The 16,647-nt window shown below is 36.9% G+C and overlaps 1 protein-coding gene across 1 annotated transcript in view; it reads left to right on the forward strand.

Annotated features, from left to right (window-relative positions):
• Positions 1–8,810, forward strand: part of LOC311277173 (interferon-induced very large GTPase 1-like) — a 74,392-nt gene extending 65,582 nt beyond the window's left edge. The window contains exon 6 of the mRNA XM_084387360.1: positions 431–8,810. Within this exon, the coding sequence (XP_084243486.1) occupies positions 431–5,134 (4,704 nt within the window). The 3' untranslated portion in view covers positions 5,135–8,810. The remainder of the gene's footprint in view (positions 1–430) is intronic.
• The last annotated feature ends 7,837 nt before the right edge of the window (positions 8,811–16,647 follow it).

The following is a 16,647-nucleotide window of genomic DNA, read 5'->3' on the forward strand; positions in this document are numbered from 1 at the left end:
AATAAAATGTAGAGCTGAAACCTGATGATCAAACATTAATTAATCCATCACAAACTTGTTTATTTGATCATATGACCCAACTGAAGGTCTACTTGCAATGAACTTAGACATGCACTTCTGTAATAGTGGAAGGGGGGAAGGGGAGCACAATAACTTGTTTGGGACAGATCTGAGAGGACAGCTCTTAATGTTTTATTGTGCCTGGGAGATAAACCCATGAATGTCATATTAATTGAACTCAATGAACAATAAACTTGGTTTAAGAGAATGTATTTTACTTTTTAATCTTACTTCACCTTCAAGTTTAAAATAACTTTTAAAAGTATGGACACAATCACACCATGGCCTTTCACATTATCAATACTGAATATGATTGCATGTGAATGAAACAAAATTAAATGAATCTATTATTATTGTGTCTATTAAACAGAGAGAGAACATCAGTTCCTGCCAAACGCAGGAAAAGACTGAAAGTGAAGAAATACAGCACCTGTTTCACAGACTTCATCTTCACAGGAACAATAAACTGAGAGCTGCAGATGTTCTTCAGATAACTGAACATTCATTACAGTCTCATGAGTACTGTGCTGAAGAGGAACTGATTCAGACTTTCATACAAAAACTACTGATGATGGACTACAAAGCAAGATACATTAATGTCAATAAGGCCAATGAACATGATAAAACACAACAAAGAGACACTGACACATCTGAAGACATTGGTGATATATTCCAAGCAATGTCATTGTCTAACAAAGGAAAAAGTGAATCTGATCGCATTCACCCGATGGATGTTCAGATGGCCGTGTTTCATTGTGCTGATGGTTTCCTGAAGCAGATGCTGGTGTCTAAACTGTCCCAGTGTCAGTACGCTCTGCCTTTGCTTGTTCCTGATCCATTCACACAACAGATTGAGTTTCCTCTCTGGACATTCAGACAAATCAACAAGAGCTGGAAGACGAGAAGCACCAACAATGAAATCTTCAGTCAAACCCAGACGGTCTACAAGGCAAAAACATCAATGGTGTCTTTCTTCAGGTTTGGCTCTGTGTCTTCATCGAAGTCTCATCTGATGAACAGTCTGATCAATGAGAAACACAACACGTTCTTCCACAGAAACTGCCCAGGCAGCAGCAGAACCAGAGTCCTGATGGATGGAGTGGTGGAGATCGCCTGGTTCTGCCCCTCTGGATCATATGATGATAAATTCACTGACTGTGTTGCGTTCTGTAATCTACACGGTGATGCAGGAGACCATGAGAAACAGCTGCAGATCCTCACTGAAATGGCCTCTGTCAATGTTGTTCTTCTACCAGGACTTCAGAAAGATGACAGAAGTGCAGAAAAGATCCAGAACCTGTTCAGAATCACAACGCCGCTTATTTGTCTTTTTACAGAGGATGGATCTACTTTAATGAAGATGAAGAAAGGGAAATTTAAGATTGGTCTGAAAGACAGAAATCAGTCAGATGTATCTGAAGAACTCAGAAGAGCTATAAATAATTGTCTCTCAGAATCATCTTCCACTTTCAGACTTGAAGATGTGTCCAAACACTCAGACATCAGAGTAGATGAGGAAGATGATGATGACTGCAGGAGAGGAAGAGAAGCAGCACAGCAGATGATGAGTTTACTGGAGAAGAAAGATCTGACAGAAATCAAAAAATCATTTCTGCCCTGTCAGGGAGAACTGTGGCATCAGTGGAGTCAGAAGAACAAAGAACTATATCGACCTCAAGGAGAAAATATAGAAATGGAAACAAGTGGAAAAAAAACAGAAATGAAGAAAATCCGTGAACAACAGCACGAATCTGGCATCAACAAGTTTATGATGTTCTTTATTAAAGAAATTAACTTACATGCTGAGAATAAGATGCATTTCCTTAAATGGCTCAGAATCCTCTTGGATGAACACTCATCTGCTGACCTTTCTGCTCTTCATCACAAGTATGATGAAAAGTGGTCAGCAGTTTTAAAACTGAAAGAGAACAATAAAAAGCCTGAACAATTCAAAGCTGAACAAACTGAACTTGAGAGAATATCAGAAGAACTTCAAGCTGCAACCTTTGGTCTGGAGCACATCATGAGGGAGATCGGTCAGATCTATGAATCATGTTCATCTGTGAAGAAGAACAAGAAAGACCTGCAGTTTCACTTCTCTTCTCTCCCGAGTCTTGCAGCAGAGATGATGATCTCTGGATTCCCACTGGAGCTGATGGATGGAGATGCTGCTCATGTTCCACTGATCTGGATCTCTGCTGTTATAGATGAACTCATCCAGAAACTGGGAGACCAGAGAGTCTTTGTGCTGTCGGTTTTAGGGATTCAGAGCTCTGGTAAATCCACCATGCTGAACGCCATGTTTGGACTCCAGTTTGCCGTCAGTGCTGGCAGGTGCACCAGAGGAGCTTTCATGCAGCTGGTCAAAGTCTCAGACGAGCTGAAAATACAAATGAACTTAGACTATATTCTGGTTGTTGATACTGAAGGTCTTCGTGCTCTAGAACTGACTGGGAGATCAACAAGACATCATGACAATGAACTGGCCACATTTGTTGTTGGTCTTGGAAATCTGACCTTGATCAACATCTTTGGAGAAAACCCATCTGAGATGCAGGACGTTCTTCAGATTGTTGTTCAGGCCTTCCTGAGGATGAAGAAGGTCAGACTAAATCCCAGTTGCATGTTTGTGCATCAGAACGTTTCAGACGTCACAGCTGGAGAGAAAAACATGGAGGGAAGGAGACGACTGCAGAAGACACTGGATGAGATGACAAAACTCGCTGCTAAAGAGGAAGTCTGTGGTGAAGAATGTTTTAGCGATGTTATTAAATTTGATGTTCAGAATGATGTGAAGTATTTTGCTCAGCTCTGGGAAGGAAGCCCACCCATGGCACCACCAAACCCAAACTACTGCAAGGACATTCAAGAGCTAAAGAAAACTATTATTTTTCATGCCTCAAAATCACATAGACTGATACACTTAAAAGGTCGTATTAACGATCTCTGGGAGGCTTTACTGAATGAACAGTTTGTCTTCAGCTTCAGAAATTCTCTGGAGATTTCAGCCTACAGAAAACTGGAGACTGAATACAGCAAGTGGTCCTGGAGTCTTCGCAGAGCCATGATGGAAACTGAGAACAAACTACACAACCAAATAGAAAATGAAGCAATTCATAAGGTTGAGGAAACTGATCTTCAAAGAGAACTGAAGAAGACAAGTGAAGATGTGAAAACATCAATGTCTGGATTCTTTGAGAAAGACAAAGATAAAGATATACTGATTCAGTGGAAAACATCATTTGAAATCAAAATCAAGGAGCTTCAGGAAAACATTGTGAGAGAAACAAAGAGGAAATTAAATGAGATTCTTCAGCAGCGAGACCTGAAGAAAAAGATTGATGCTCAGAGGAATCATCACGAAAACACTCTATTTGAAAAGAGCAAAGAACTTGCCTTAAAACTGAAAGATAAACCAAATGATGAAGAAACAATGAAGAAAGAGTTTGATTCCTTTTGGAAAGAGAGTGTAAAGAAGATCATCTCAGACACTCCTCCAGTCAAAGACATTGATGTAATGAGAGATGTGAGAGAGATCCTTAGTGATGCCTATGGAAGATTTTCTGTAGATCAAAGGATGGAGAGCAGTGATATTTTCTCTGTGCCCAGTTTTTCAGATTATGTAAAAGTAAAAAAAAGTGGATTTTTCAGATCAGCTGCGAAGTTTGTTAAAAAGGATGACGTTCAAATAAGATCATTGGTCAAAGACGTTGCTCAGCATACAGACAAAGAGATTCAATCATTTAACATTTCAAAGATGGGCTACAACAAGAGCTGCATTCAACAAATCACAGATTACATCAAGGCAACCATAGAAAAACATGAGGAAGGACCAGTGAAATATCTGTTCAAGAATGAATTCTTCAGGGATTTGGTTCTTTCCAACTGTAAGAGAGCAAACAAGATGATCACTGACCAACACAAGATGTTCAGGGAAGCCAATGATCCAGTAATATATGTTGAAAAGAAGAGAGAAGAGTACTATAGTATTTTCCAGAAATACTGTAATGGAGCAACATCAGCTGCCATTATTGGTGAGATCATCTGTCTGAAACTTCAAGAGCCCATTGAGCAGAGTGTCATCAAGAAGACGGCGAGAGATTTGTCAGATGAAATGAGATCAAACTGTGAATCACTGAATGGAAACAGATCAAACCTGGAGAAACACATCCTGAAGACACTGGCAGAAGAGGAGGATTTTGACAAATACATGAACTACATTCATAATACCAGAGATCACTTCAATAGATTCATTAGTGATGAAGTCAGTCGGTACATCACTGATAAGTTCAGTGTCAGTGTTTTACCCAAGATGAAGAAGAACATTGAACTCCTGCAGCAGAAGATCATGAAAGCAGCACATGAATCTACTGAACATGTTCAAGAGAACAGTGTAGATGTTGGTTTGTGGTTGAAGAGTTTCACACAGCAGCTCTCAGATGTGCTGATCTTCTCTGGAAAAGACCTCACTGGAGTAAATCATGTTGATGTAGATGTGAAACTCCTAGAAGATGTGATAACGAAAGAACTTCCTGTTATAATATCTGACATCAGCCGTGACATAGACATAGACACATTTAATGAAAAACTGGACCTTAAGGAGAGACCAGATGAGCTTCTGATTGATCACCTCTGTCAGTGCTGTTGGGTTCAGTGTCCGTTCTGTGGAGCCACCTGCACCAACACCATAGAAAACCATGATGGAGATCACAGTGTTCCTTTCCACAGAGTGGATGGAATTAATGGATGGCAGTACAGTACCACAAAGAATCTCAGTGCTGATTTTTGCACAACTTTAGTAACAAGTGGTAGAAGATTTCGTGTATCTGGTGTGAGTTTTCCATATAAAGAATACAAAAGCGCAGGAGGAGTTTATGCGAAGTGGAGCATCCCCTCCGATCTCTCTGAACTGCCCTACTGGAGATGGTTTGTGTGCAGATTCCAGAAAGATCTGGAAAATTATTATAATGAAAGATTCCAGGGTAATGGTGAGATTCCAGCTGAATGGAGAAAGCACGAAAAACAAGATGCTATTCAGAGTTTGGATAAATGTTTTGGAGCTTATAAAAAATAAACTAATAGACAAAGAAGACATAAACCCCCTTTTAAATCACTTATGTAAACTGTAAAAACAAAACAAAAAAAAAACAATAAATTACTGTCAGCTATGGCTGCCAATTTGTGCCAAACAAAAAACGTAATTTAAATACAGTGCAAAAGACTCTTACAGAAATTTTGATTAACCTCTTTAACAGAAAAACAGTTGTTTTACAGATATTTCCTGAATTTTTACTAACAAACACATAAACTGTAAAATGCGAATCTCTTGCAGTTGACGACATAGATGAATTAATGTGACCATATCACTGCATCAGCAACTACACAATTACAACAATCTGTTAAGTAAAGCAACATGCAGCATAACATCCATGTTTCTCTGCTCATCCTGAACTGAAGCACAGGCTCTCTTCAGCACAATGGTGACACACAAAACAGACCCAACAGAACATTAACTCTCAATATCTCAGTATCTTCACCTTTTTGAGAATTTTTTTTTATTATTATTGAGAAATAACAGATTGAAAATAATAAAGTTTGATTGACAGTGTATGATTCAATTGAGCTCTTGATCCTCGTCTTTTTAACATAAGTGTTTCTCTGGCCGCTTTAACTGTGTGTTTCTGATGCACATTTGTTATTAAAAAATGCAATAGAAACTCACATCAGATGATGCTGGTTGCTTTTTAATAATCGTATAGTCATCATGTAGTGGCCTGATACTGATACTAGCTGGAGTCTAATATCTGATTAAATCAATTAATATTAGATTTTAATTTTGCATGCCAATACTGCTGTTGAACATCCTGCAAGTGCTGTGATACTCTGATAGATTTTAATATATAATACAGAAACTGTTTTGACAGGATCATGTAGACTCACACAGACATCAAGAATCAGTGTATGAATCTCAACAATGGTTACAATAAAAAAATTCAGATCAACTCTGAACGTCAAAACAATCTACAAAAGTCACAAAAAACTTTGTTGATTGTCACCATTGTTGAGATTCATATGTTGATTCTTGATGTCTGTGTGCATTAATTAAAAGAAAGTCACAGCTCAAGACATTTTCTGTTAAATGGATTTTTTTTTTTTTTTTCAGAATACCAATTGTCATAATACTGATGCCACAATATCACAAGGGTCATGTGAAAAATCATGTGAAATTATAGTCTCTATATAAGTTATATCTAAAATTCTATTCTCTATATATGTTATATAAACTAAGCTAATATACTCAGAGGATTGACTCAAAGTCATATCAGTGAATCACATAACAAACGTGTATCAGAAACACAGATAAAGCAGAGAAAAGATTATGCTAGAAAGTCTAACATAAAGAAAAAAAAAATCCGACTTTATTTATCATAAAGCCATCAACATCTAAACTTCTGTTCATAAAAAAAAAAAAAAAAAAACACATTTGTATGAAAGAAATAAAGTCAAACTCCCTTTTAAAAAGTGAAGATTCTGAGATATTGAGAGATCTGTTAGCGTTTAATGTTCTGTTGCTGCCAGTCATTTGAATTAATTCAGGAAATACCTGCAAAATAACAGTGTATTTCTGTAAAACATTTAAGGAACATTTCTGTTAAAGTTTTTTGCACTTTATTTAAATTAGGATATTTTACTTAACTCATCTCAATGTTTATTAATTAAAAAAACAAAGGGTTTACCAAAAGTGCTGTACAAACAATAACATAAAAAAACTAAAAACATTAAAACACAACAAGATCATAGAAACTTAAAAATAACAGCTCTCATTCTGAATAAAACGCCAAATTATAAAAAAAAGTTTTAAGACTGGATTTAAAGGCTGAAAGTGATTGGGCCTGCCTAACATAGGGGCAAGTTATTCCAGAGCTTCGGGGCCGGAACCGCAAAAGCACAGTCACCTCTACTTTTCAGCCGTGCCCGAGGGACCACCAAGAGTAGATACTCAGACGATCTGAGTGCTTTTGATGGAGCATACAGCTGTATTAAATCTGTTATTAAATTAAATTTATTTTTATTTTTTTGCTGCCAGTCATTTGAATATTTTATTATGTAATTGTTTTGTAACTGTTTTTTTTTTTACATGTGCATCTGCTTACATATGATATCACCTGTTTCTGCTTCTTCTTCTCCTGTGTTTTGATCAGGAGATTCAGTTCTCTTTCAGAAGATGCGTAATAGCACCCCCTACTAAGATTATTATTATTATTATTTTTTTTACATAGGCCTACATTTGTTTGTAATTTAAGAAAACAGAAAAACACTATATAAAATACAGTAATTTTTCAGTATAAAAATATGAATTGCGATAATTTGGCAATAATATCATAACACTTAAAATAACAGCCAAATTGTTAATTAGCTCATATTCTTTGTAATTTTACAGAGTTTTGAGTACAATTTAAAATAAAAGAAAATGAGCGTACAAAAATCAGTTATTTTCCATAAAATTTTGATTTTTCTTTTTACAGTGTACAGAACAATCTGAAATATAAACATACAGTACATGTAGTTAGTTTCTGGGAAAGAAGGATTGGAGCAGCGAGCCAGTTCACAATATGTTTATTGTCTTTTCAAAAATAATCAAACAAAAATAAAACTCAACACAAAATCCAGCTTTTCAGCAGTATTCTCTAATTTAAGTTCAAAATTAATTCCAGTTTCTGCTTTTGCCCCTATCTGCTCAATCACACTCTAGTTGCTGGCTTTATTCACTCTCTCCCCGCCTACTGAAAGATGAAACAGCTGTTACTATTTATCAGTTGACTCTCTCCTTACAGCTTGTCCCAGAGTTGCATTCTCCCCATTGCTGACTTTGCTCGACCATCCATGCCAATATATTTACACACTCAATTATTTAATCTCTAAATGTATCACTTGTTGAAACATTTATTATTTTCTTTATGGTGGAACATAAACATATGGACATAGTGCGATATAAAAAGGATAGTGAACAATTCAGTAAAAATGCTTTCTTGGGGTGAATTATTTTTAATTCAGGGTCACGTGAAGCACCATAGTGTGCATACCAGTGTTTGCATCTGAAAGTGCATACTTCCCAAATATTTATTATACGAAAAACAGTGTGATAAGTAACGTACTCAAGAGAGTATGCGATTACAGATGCAGCCAGTGTTTGCAGTCCTAAGATATATGTGCGAGTCAGCACAGATGAGTGCCAGTCAATTTGTTGGGCTGTGACAAAACAAAATGTAAACAAAAAATAATGCTGGCTATTTAAAAAAAGGGATGAGCTCTTTGATATGTCCTGTTCTGACTTCCTGTTTCAATCAGAATAAATATCAAATGAATTGAGTAAAAATGCTTATCAAGCCATTTCACAGGGATTTTAAGAAATTGTAAAAATCTGTAGTAGACTTAACTTGTGCAAGTTTAATCACACTATATGAAACAAAATATGTTTATAACAAAACAGCAAAGCATTTTACTGATTTAGCAAAACTATTAAACCAATGAGCAACTTTTATAAAATACCTTGTTGTCTATTATGTATAATAAACATAACATCAACATGCACTGTTATTACACGGCTCTCTGAAATATTTAATTCTGCTTGGTTAATTGTGCAATCTCCGGTCTGATATTTCTGAATAACAAACCGCAGTAAGTGCAGCTTTTGATTAATAATTTCTGCATGTATCACTGTTCTACAAGTAAGATAATAAAATAAATGTTAACTCAAATGTTTCATGTCCATTTATTTACTTTGCAAGCAGTCTTGTATTTTAGTGTGATAATGCACTCTATAAACTTTTACTATTATTTGCACTTAAAAATATTGAGCAAATTTTAAAGCAGTGAAATCAGTTGCATACACCGAATGCACTGAGCAAATAAAAAATTAAGTAGATCTAACTTTCTAGATCTAAGATCTAGTAACTGCATTTGGTACATTAACAAATAAAATTGAGTAGAAATAATTGGGGGAAAACATTTAAAAAAACAATATTTATGAGTAATATTAACCGTTTTTATGTATGAGTAATATTAACTTTTATAGTATGATTAATATTAACTTTTAATATCCAATAAACCTTTGTAAAATACTCCACACAACCATCGGTATAAATGACATTGGCTTTTAATGTCCATGAGTACAGCAATGCAGCATATTTTAAACTGTCTTAACATGTATACAATGCATGCCTACATTTAAAGGGGTGCTTTGTTTTAAAGTCCGCGTGAACCAGAAGTTGCAAAAGACTTTTCTCCAGTGTTGTGTATTTCCAAGTGAAAGGGAATATTGAACAGAAGGCAGGGTTTTACTCGCTCCTCCTCTTCATCTCTGCTCATAGCAGACTAACGGTTTGATGGGAGTGGTTAAGCGTTTTCAACCCAAGCCATCAAACTGACGTCATCAGAAAAGGAACGTCATTTCAGACCGGAAGTAACTTCTCAGATTTTGATTACCGCGGCAAACAATTTTGTTTTTAACTTGCACGGATTAATTGTTCACAACAAGACTATATACACTAACAAAGTAAATAGGGTCAATTTTGATTTCAGGTGGACTTTAATTGGGTTAACTTACTCAATTTCATGTGTTAAATATTAATAATATTGATTTGAATTAAGTATATTTGTGGTTCCTGAAACAGTTTAATTCTCCATTCTCAAAAATTTTGATAGAAATTTCACAAATATATTAAAGGATAACTCTCGCCAAAATGGGTCTTTTTGTTAATCTACCCAAAGCAAACTATCATATAAAAGCATAATTACCACGGAAACTCCACTTTTAAGTTTGACTGTATTTTCGTTTTCGATCAAGTTGCCTTTTGAATGTGAGTGCTTGGGGCACGACTATAACATCAAAGTCACTATTTTTAATAAGGCAAAGGAGGTAACTAAAAAGAAGGTAACGTTTTAACTTCTTAGGTTCTTTTTTGGTGGGGTCTTATTTAAGGCAGTCACCAACCAGGTGTTAGCTCACCAGGGGCCACACAAAACAAATATAAGCAAAAAGTTCCTTACCTTATTTTATGGCGAGCCATTGTTTTGTGAGGCCTCTGTCAGCACGCCCCACCGTGGCCACTCCTCGACCCCTCGTCCACTTCTGGCTGAAGCTTGCCAATTTTGTTGTGACAAATTCAAAGTCTTTTTGGTTCAGGTCTCAAAGGAAGCTCTCAGAGTCGAAGTTCCAGGTCTCAGAAGAATTAACTTTATTGAACAAACAACAAAGTGAGATGCCAGCTGGCCATCTAAAGTTACCATTGCCAGACTTCATGTCTTATACCTTTTTCTTATCGCTAGGTACCCAATGGGCATCCTCATATCTCTCTTATTTTTTTGCGCCTCCTCGTGTTATCGCCACCATTAAAAACATGTCCCCCTAGACCTTCTTCTATTGGTGGAACATCTCAAACATCTTATATAACATGTTTATCTTTCAGTACTTCCCAACAACTGCATCCCTCCTACAGGGTTTTGGGTACTTTTAAATTCTCCTCTCCCTGTGACCAAGTTTCTGCTTGGCATTACAGCATTCAGACTTTTACATGAGACAAAGGAAATTATCCAACAAGCGCTAAACGCAGCACAGCACCCATAATACATCATACATACTGTGAAGCATAGTGGTGGCAGCATGATGTTGTGGAGGTGCTTCTCTTCAGAGGGGACTGGGCAATTGGTCAGGATTTAAGGGAAAATGGATGCTGCCAAGTACATCAAAATTCTTGAGGAAAACCTGCATCCAAGACAGCTGAAGATGTGCAGGTCATTCGCCTTCCAACACTACAATGATCCTAAACATACCGCCAAAAGCAACGCAATGGCTTAGGATAGGTAGGTGAGTGGCCAAGTCAGAGCCCACCAGGAATTTTACTGAACATGAGCAATTCTGCAAGGAAAAATCTATGTGTTCAAAGCTAGAACAGACTAATTATGCAACACAAAAGCATAAATGTTGAATGTAATATAATAAACAATATTTCATATGACTGCTGGAAAATTAAAGCATCTTATGGGGGATTTTTTTAAGGGGGGTGTCATTTTTTTATTCAGATTAAAATAAAATAAAAACCTCACTTAAATGTTTGCTCAGGCGTGTATTTGTTTTACAATGGTATAATTTTGTTGCACAATAGCTTACACAATGCACAAGTTTGAACAAATTTATGTAATTTACTAGCCTGGCAAGCCAGACCTACATCAAGATGTTAGGTCTGGCAACTCACCATAGACACGCTCAATCTGAGGGGCGGGATAAACGGCTGTCTTTCAAATTCCCTCTGCACGCAATAGGACAGCGCTTCAACCAACCAGAGCGTTTTCCCACCAGCGGAGCTAGTTGATAGATTAAACTTTTGCCACATCTGTCAGGCAAAACTACGAACACATCTTCCTTTTTTTAAAAATGACTTAAGTGCCGTTCTTTGCTCTTTTCTCAAAGAAAAACTTAACTCCCAAGTCCTCCAGAATCGCGGCCAAAGCCGATGAGCAGCCGTCATTCTTTGTTTTCAAGTAGCAGCCAGGGAACCGTCGCAACTCTATCGTCATATGTTAAGCCCGCCCCGCATACTCTATACGCGACGTGATTGGCCTGACCCAATTTAGATTTTTGCCGCTCGAAAGTCTATGGAGTTGCTAGACTGCCCTGGCTGCAAAATACATTTTGCTGCCACTAGGGTGCGTCTAGATTTCTAGGCTAGTAATTTACATGAATACTCGTGAAGAAACACATTTTGACATTATTTTGTGTGCAGGATTCAAGAAATTATCTGTGCATGGAATGGAGGAAAGCATAATGCATGCAGGGGGTGTGGCTTTAATAGCCCTGACGTAAGTAGTGTTGCTGTGCATGTGATTGAGGGTAGAAGGCTGAGAAATTCATGGCTGAGGGCAGGGTAGAAATTCAACTGAAATTGCATTACATCTGGTTGTTTTAAGATTAAGATTATGCTGCAAGATCATTTTTTTCAACTACATTCAAGTTAGTTATACTACTAGATATACTAGACAAAATACTATTGGGTAAACTGGCAGTAGGCGGGGTCACAGAGACCAAAACAAAAGCATTCTGACACGAAAGCGCATTTCAAAGTAGAATAGCAATGTTTTTCAGGGGGAAAAAAAGTTTTTTTGTTTTTGTTTTTTTTACTTAGCATGTTTCTTAAATCTCTGCAAACATATAGTATTTTTATGCTTTAGTACAGTCCAAAAACATTACATACAGCATCTTCAAATTCCACTCTAGAAATAAACAATGAATATATGAACAACAAGTTCTCTCACACCACAGAAATAACAAAGAAAGTTCATTTTAAAACAACCGTTTAAAGTTCTGAAATATGATTCAACATAAAAGGCCATTTTAATAGCTTGTCGAGACATTATTATACACGCGATGGAAAGAGACAGTTCTGGTGTTTCAGTTCTGTGTGAATACACTCAAGTCTCAAATTTAAAGTTAATGACAGAATTAGAGAATATTTGAACCGTCCACTTGCTTCTGACCAAAATAACACAACAAAATAACACAAAAGCAGAGACATGCTTTTGAAGCATTTCCTTCAACTGGAAAACAGTGAATATTTCTGTGCAATAAAAAACATTAGTGCTTCATTTGAGACTACCATGGTAAAGGGATACGATGAACCCCACCACCACATTTAATTTCTCCCTTGACTATAGGTGTCACTAAATCCCATTTACTTTAGACTGGTATTAAATTTCACACATTTATTTACACATTTGCACCAGATGTGAGCATCAGAAACAAATACTCATCTCAAATACTCACCTATTATAACATTTTTTACAAATAAAGAAACTGATAAAGGAAGTGAACACTGCAGGCTCATCACCAATGGGGGTTTTGTGTGGCGTTTTTTTGTGTGTGTGCATTTTTAGAATTTATGCGCATCTTGCTGTTTCCATCCACCTATTTTCATTCACATTTTGGGACATCGCATAAAAAACCCACTGGATGGAAACAGCAAAATGCGCATAAATTCTAAAAATGCACATAAAAAAACGTATGCTTTTAATTGAGTCAGATAATTTTTCTATATGATAAGAAAACATGCACATAAACTACGATGGAAATTCATTTACAGAATAAATTCCTCGATGAGAATCAAAAAAGTAATGGTGACTGGCCCAACCAGCAGACCGAAACGCCTGAGCAAAGTCTGTCGTCAAAGTGGTTATGTTTGCACGAGCTCTGCAATTCGACACTCTAGTAAAGTCACGTCACGTTTATTTATACAGCACTTTATACAATAGATTGCTTAAAATCAAGCAGCTTTACAGTATTAAACATGAAAACAGTGTCAGTGTTGTTTCATCAGAATTACAACTTCATTTTCTACTATAAAGCATCTCTCCAGTGTGTTCATGTTTTCACTCGCGAGTGTCTGACCTCGACGGACTGAACAAGAGAAATTAACTGGAGAAGATTTCTACATCAAAGAAGGCGGAGCCTCAGAGCCACACCCACCTATTACATCATCGCCACAGACCAATGGGAGCACAAAGGTGTTCACCAGCCGTAGCAAACTTTTCCTGAAAGTGCTTCGAACTAGGGCTGCACGATTAATCGCATGAGATTGTTATGCGCATCTCGTCAGTAAAGCCGGTTCCTTGATTAGTAGTAAATCGCCATCACCTGCTTTCAGATGGAGCGGCATTTACTACAAAGAGCCGTAGTTAACTGACAAGCTGAGCCATATCGCATTAATATCGCGGACGTATCGCCAGCGATATTTAATGCGATATGGCTCAGCTTGTCAGTTAACTACGGCTCTTTGTATACAGCAAAACCTCCAGTGTTAACTCCAAACGAAGTTCGTTTTGGCCTGATTTTGTTCGAAATTACATCACATGTTTCGCTACGATTTCACTTGAAGTATATCAGGGCCTTTACATGACTGCATTCCAAAACAGCAGGCATCCGCCTCCGAAAGCAAGATAACAGGACCGCGTTTAGGCACAAGTAATTTATTACATACGAAAATTATTATATACAGTGGCTTCTCCTACTTTTCTTGGTGATATTTAGCGCCAGTTTATCAGAAAGTGACGGTTTTGTTTTCTTCGACTCACTGGATGGAAATGGTGCTTTATTTGCAAATGTTTTATGCGATATTTCAATTTTGCGCACAAGTTAAATTCGCAACTTTAGATGGAAACGGCTATTGAAGTATTCTAGTGCAGTGGTTCTCAAACCTGTCCTGGCGTACCCCCAACACTGCACGTTTTCTTTCTCTCCCTAATCAAACACACCTGATTCAACTCATCAGCTCATTATTACATGCGTTAATGAGCTGATGAGTTGAATCAGGTGTGTTTGATTAGGGAGAGAAAGAAAACGTGCAGTGTTGGGGGTACGCCAGGACAGGTTTGAGAACCACTGTTCTAGTGGAATCCAACACAGGAAACGACTCTGTTGCTGTGTCAAAAATCACTCACATTTTATCCTACTTGTAACTTACTTTAGAAATAAATAAGTCATAGTAACTTTAGTTTGGAATTATACCTCCGTGCCACATTTGTAGTTTAATTGATGTCATATTAATGCAAAAAAAAAAAAAATGGTTTTCCATGATTAACCTAATTTGAGTACATAATCATTAAACTAATTATAAACCATTAAAAACTCGCATCAAGAATAAACACATCAATGTACATTTTTGCATTTATTTTTGTATGTATTGTATTGTCTTTGTAGTATCTTTAACTCTCCTCTTCAAGCAGCTTTTTAAGACAGTGACTACGTTTACATGCAGCCAATATCCGGGTTATGGTCGGGTTAGGGTCACTATTTGGGTTTCTGAAACATTCGGAATAACCCGTTTACATGCGTGAGCAGAGAGAGTTACTCCTGTATACATGGAATTTGTAATCAGTTGGGAATATCCCGATGTAAACGGCGACGCACGGTTAGCGTCAGGACGTACGGACAACCTTAAGACGCAATATGCGTCATTTCCAATTCTTCTTCCTGTATCCAAAGACAACAACAACAGCAGCAGCACCCGGATAATGAATAGTTCGGGGCAGATAGCGATCACCTTTGTTTGCGCTTTCCTTCTCGCTCCAAAAGTGTGTTGCTGTGCTGCGTCTCGCCATGTTTACCTCTACTTCTTGTTTACTTCCGGTATACTGCACGCGGGTTTCTGTATGCGCCGTCTCTACTCAAAAGACCAAGATTCCTTGCGAATAGAACATGCGCAGAACACAAATCAAGGTTCCTTTTGATGGGGATATGCCGATACGCGTTTACATGACCAAATATTCGGGTTAGAAAAGGGGTACCCCAGGGGTAATATCCGGGTTTTTAAAAACCGGGATATGAGCATATCCGGGTTTTTGCCGGTGTTTACATGGACGTGCGCGACCGGGTTATTGCTAATATCCCGGTTTTGAACGGGTTATTGGCTGCATGTAAACGTAGTCAATGATCATGGCCTTTAGCACCATCACCCGATCATTATAATGAGATGAATTCATAAAATAATAGACCTAACTTCTTTCTTATTTAATTCTGATATAATATTCGACCATGGCTGATTCTCGTGACATTTTCCCCTGTAAAAATAGGCATCGCAACAGCTAGGAAACGATGTTGATCGCTACTCAGTTTTTTGAAGGTAATGTACTCGCTAAACAGGTCTAAATTGAACAGTCAAGCTAAAAATTTGTTATTTTAATTTAAGGCTCAGTGTCAAAAAATACAAAATAAAAAAATGGTAACAACAACTATAATATTATAATATTGCTGATTCTGCTTTGATGTAAAGTAAGTCAATTCAGTTCAAGGAGTTTGAATCAATATCCCTCTATCTAAAATGAGATTCATCAGCCTTTATCTCACAGGAACACTAATCTCTACAACGGTATATTTAAATTATTTTTTATATTAAATTACCGTTTAAATTATATTTAAAACACATAATCTTTTAACAGAAAAATCATATTTAATGCTTTAATGCATTCATTACACAAAACGGAACTTAAAACAAATATATTTATAAATGACTATTAAAACATCCCCAAAACAGCACCTCTTGCATAGACCTGCCTCATTAACTATTCAAATACAACAGCCAATTGCAAGTCTCCAGCAGGCAGACATTTCATTATTTACATTTTTGTGTTAGAAGTAGTTGTGTTTATTAAAATTACATACAGTACCGTAGGTTTATGTCATACGTAATTCCTTTGCACATCTGCGCATTGCACACAATCTCAAAATCAAATTTTTGGCGGTGATATGCAATAACGTTTATCAAGCAAAACGCCACGCATATAAGAAAGTGGTTTAAAGAGTCAGTTGACAAAAGGAGTATGTATTGTTTTTAGTAGGTTTTTGTTGGTGGAACTGAAGAGCTTTTGTGACTGGTTAAAAAAATGTGCTTGGTTCAGACACATTGGATGGGTTAATAATGAGAATAGCTCGCGTTCGCTCTAGACAGTGTTAGCTACTCAATTGCTGACTCTCGTGACACATAGCAACACAGCTTAAGTATTCCTAATATGTTGGATCTTTTATTGAAATAGCCGACA

This window comes from Rutilus rutilus (genome assembly GCF_951802725.1).
Source record: "Rutilus rutilus genome assembly, chromosome: 1".
NCBI lineage: Eukaryota > Metazoa > Chordata > Actinopteri > Cypriniformes > Leuciscidae > Rutilus > Rutilus rutilus.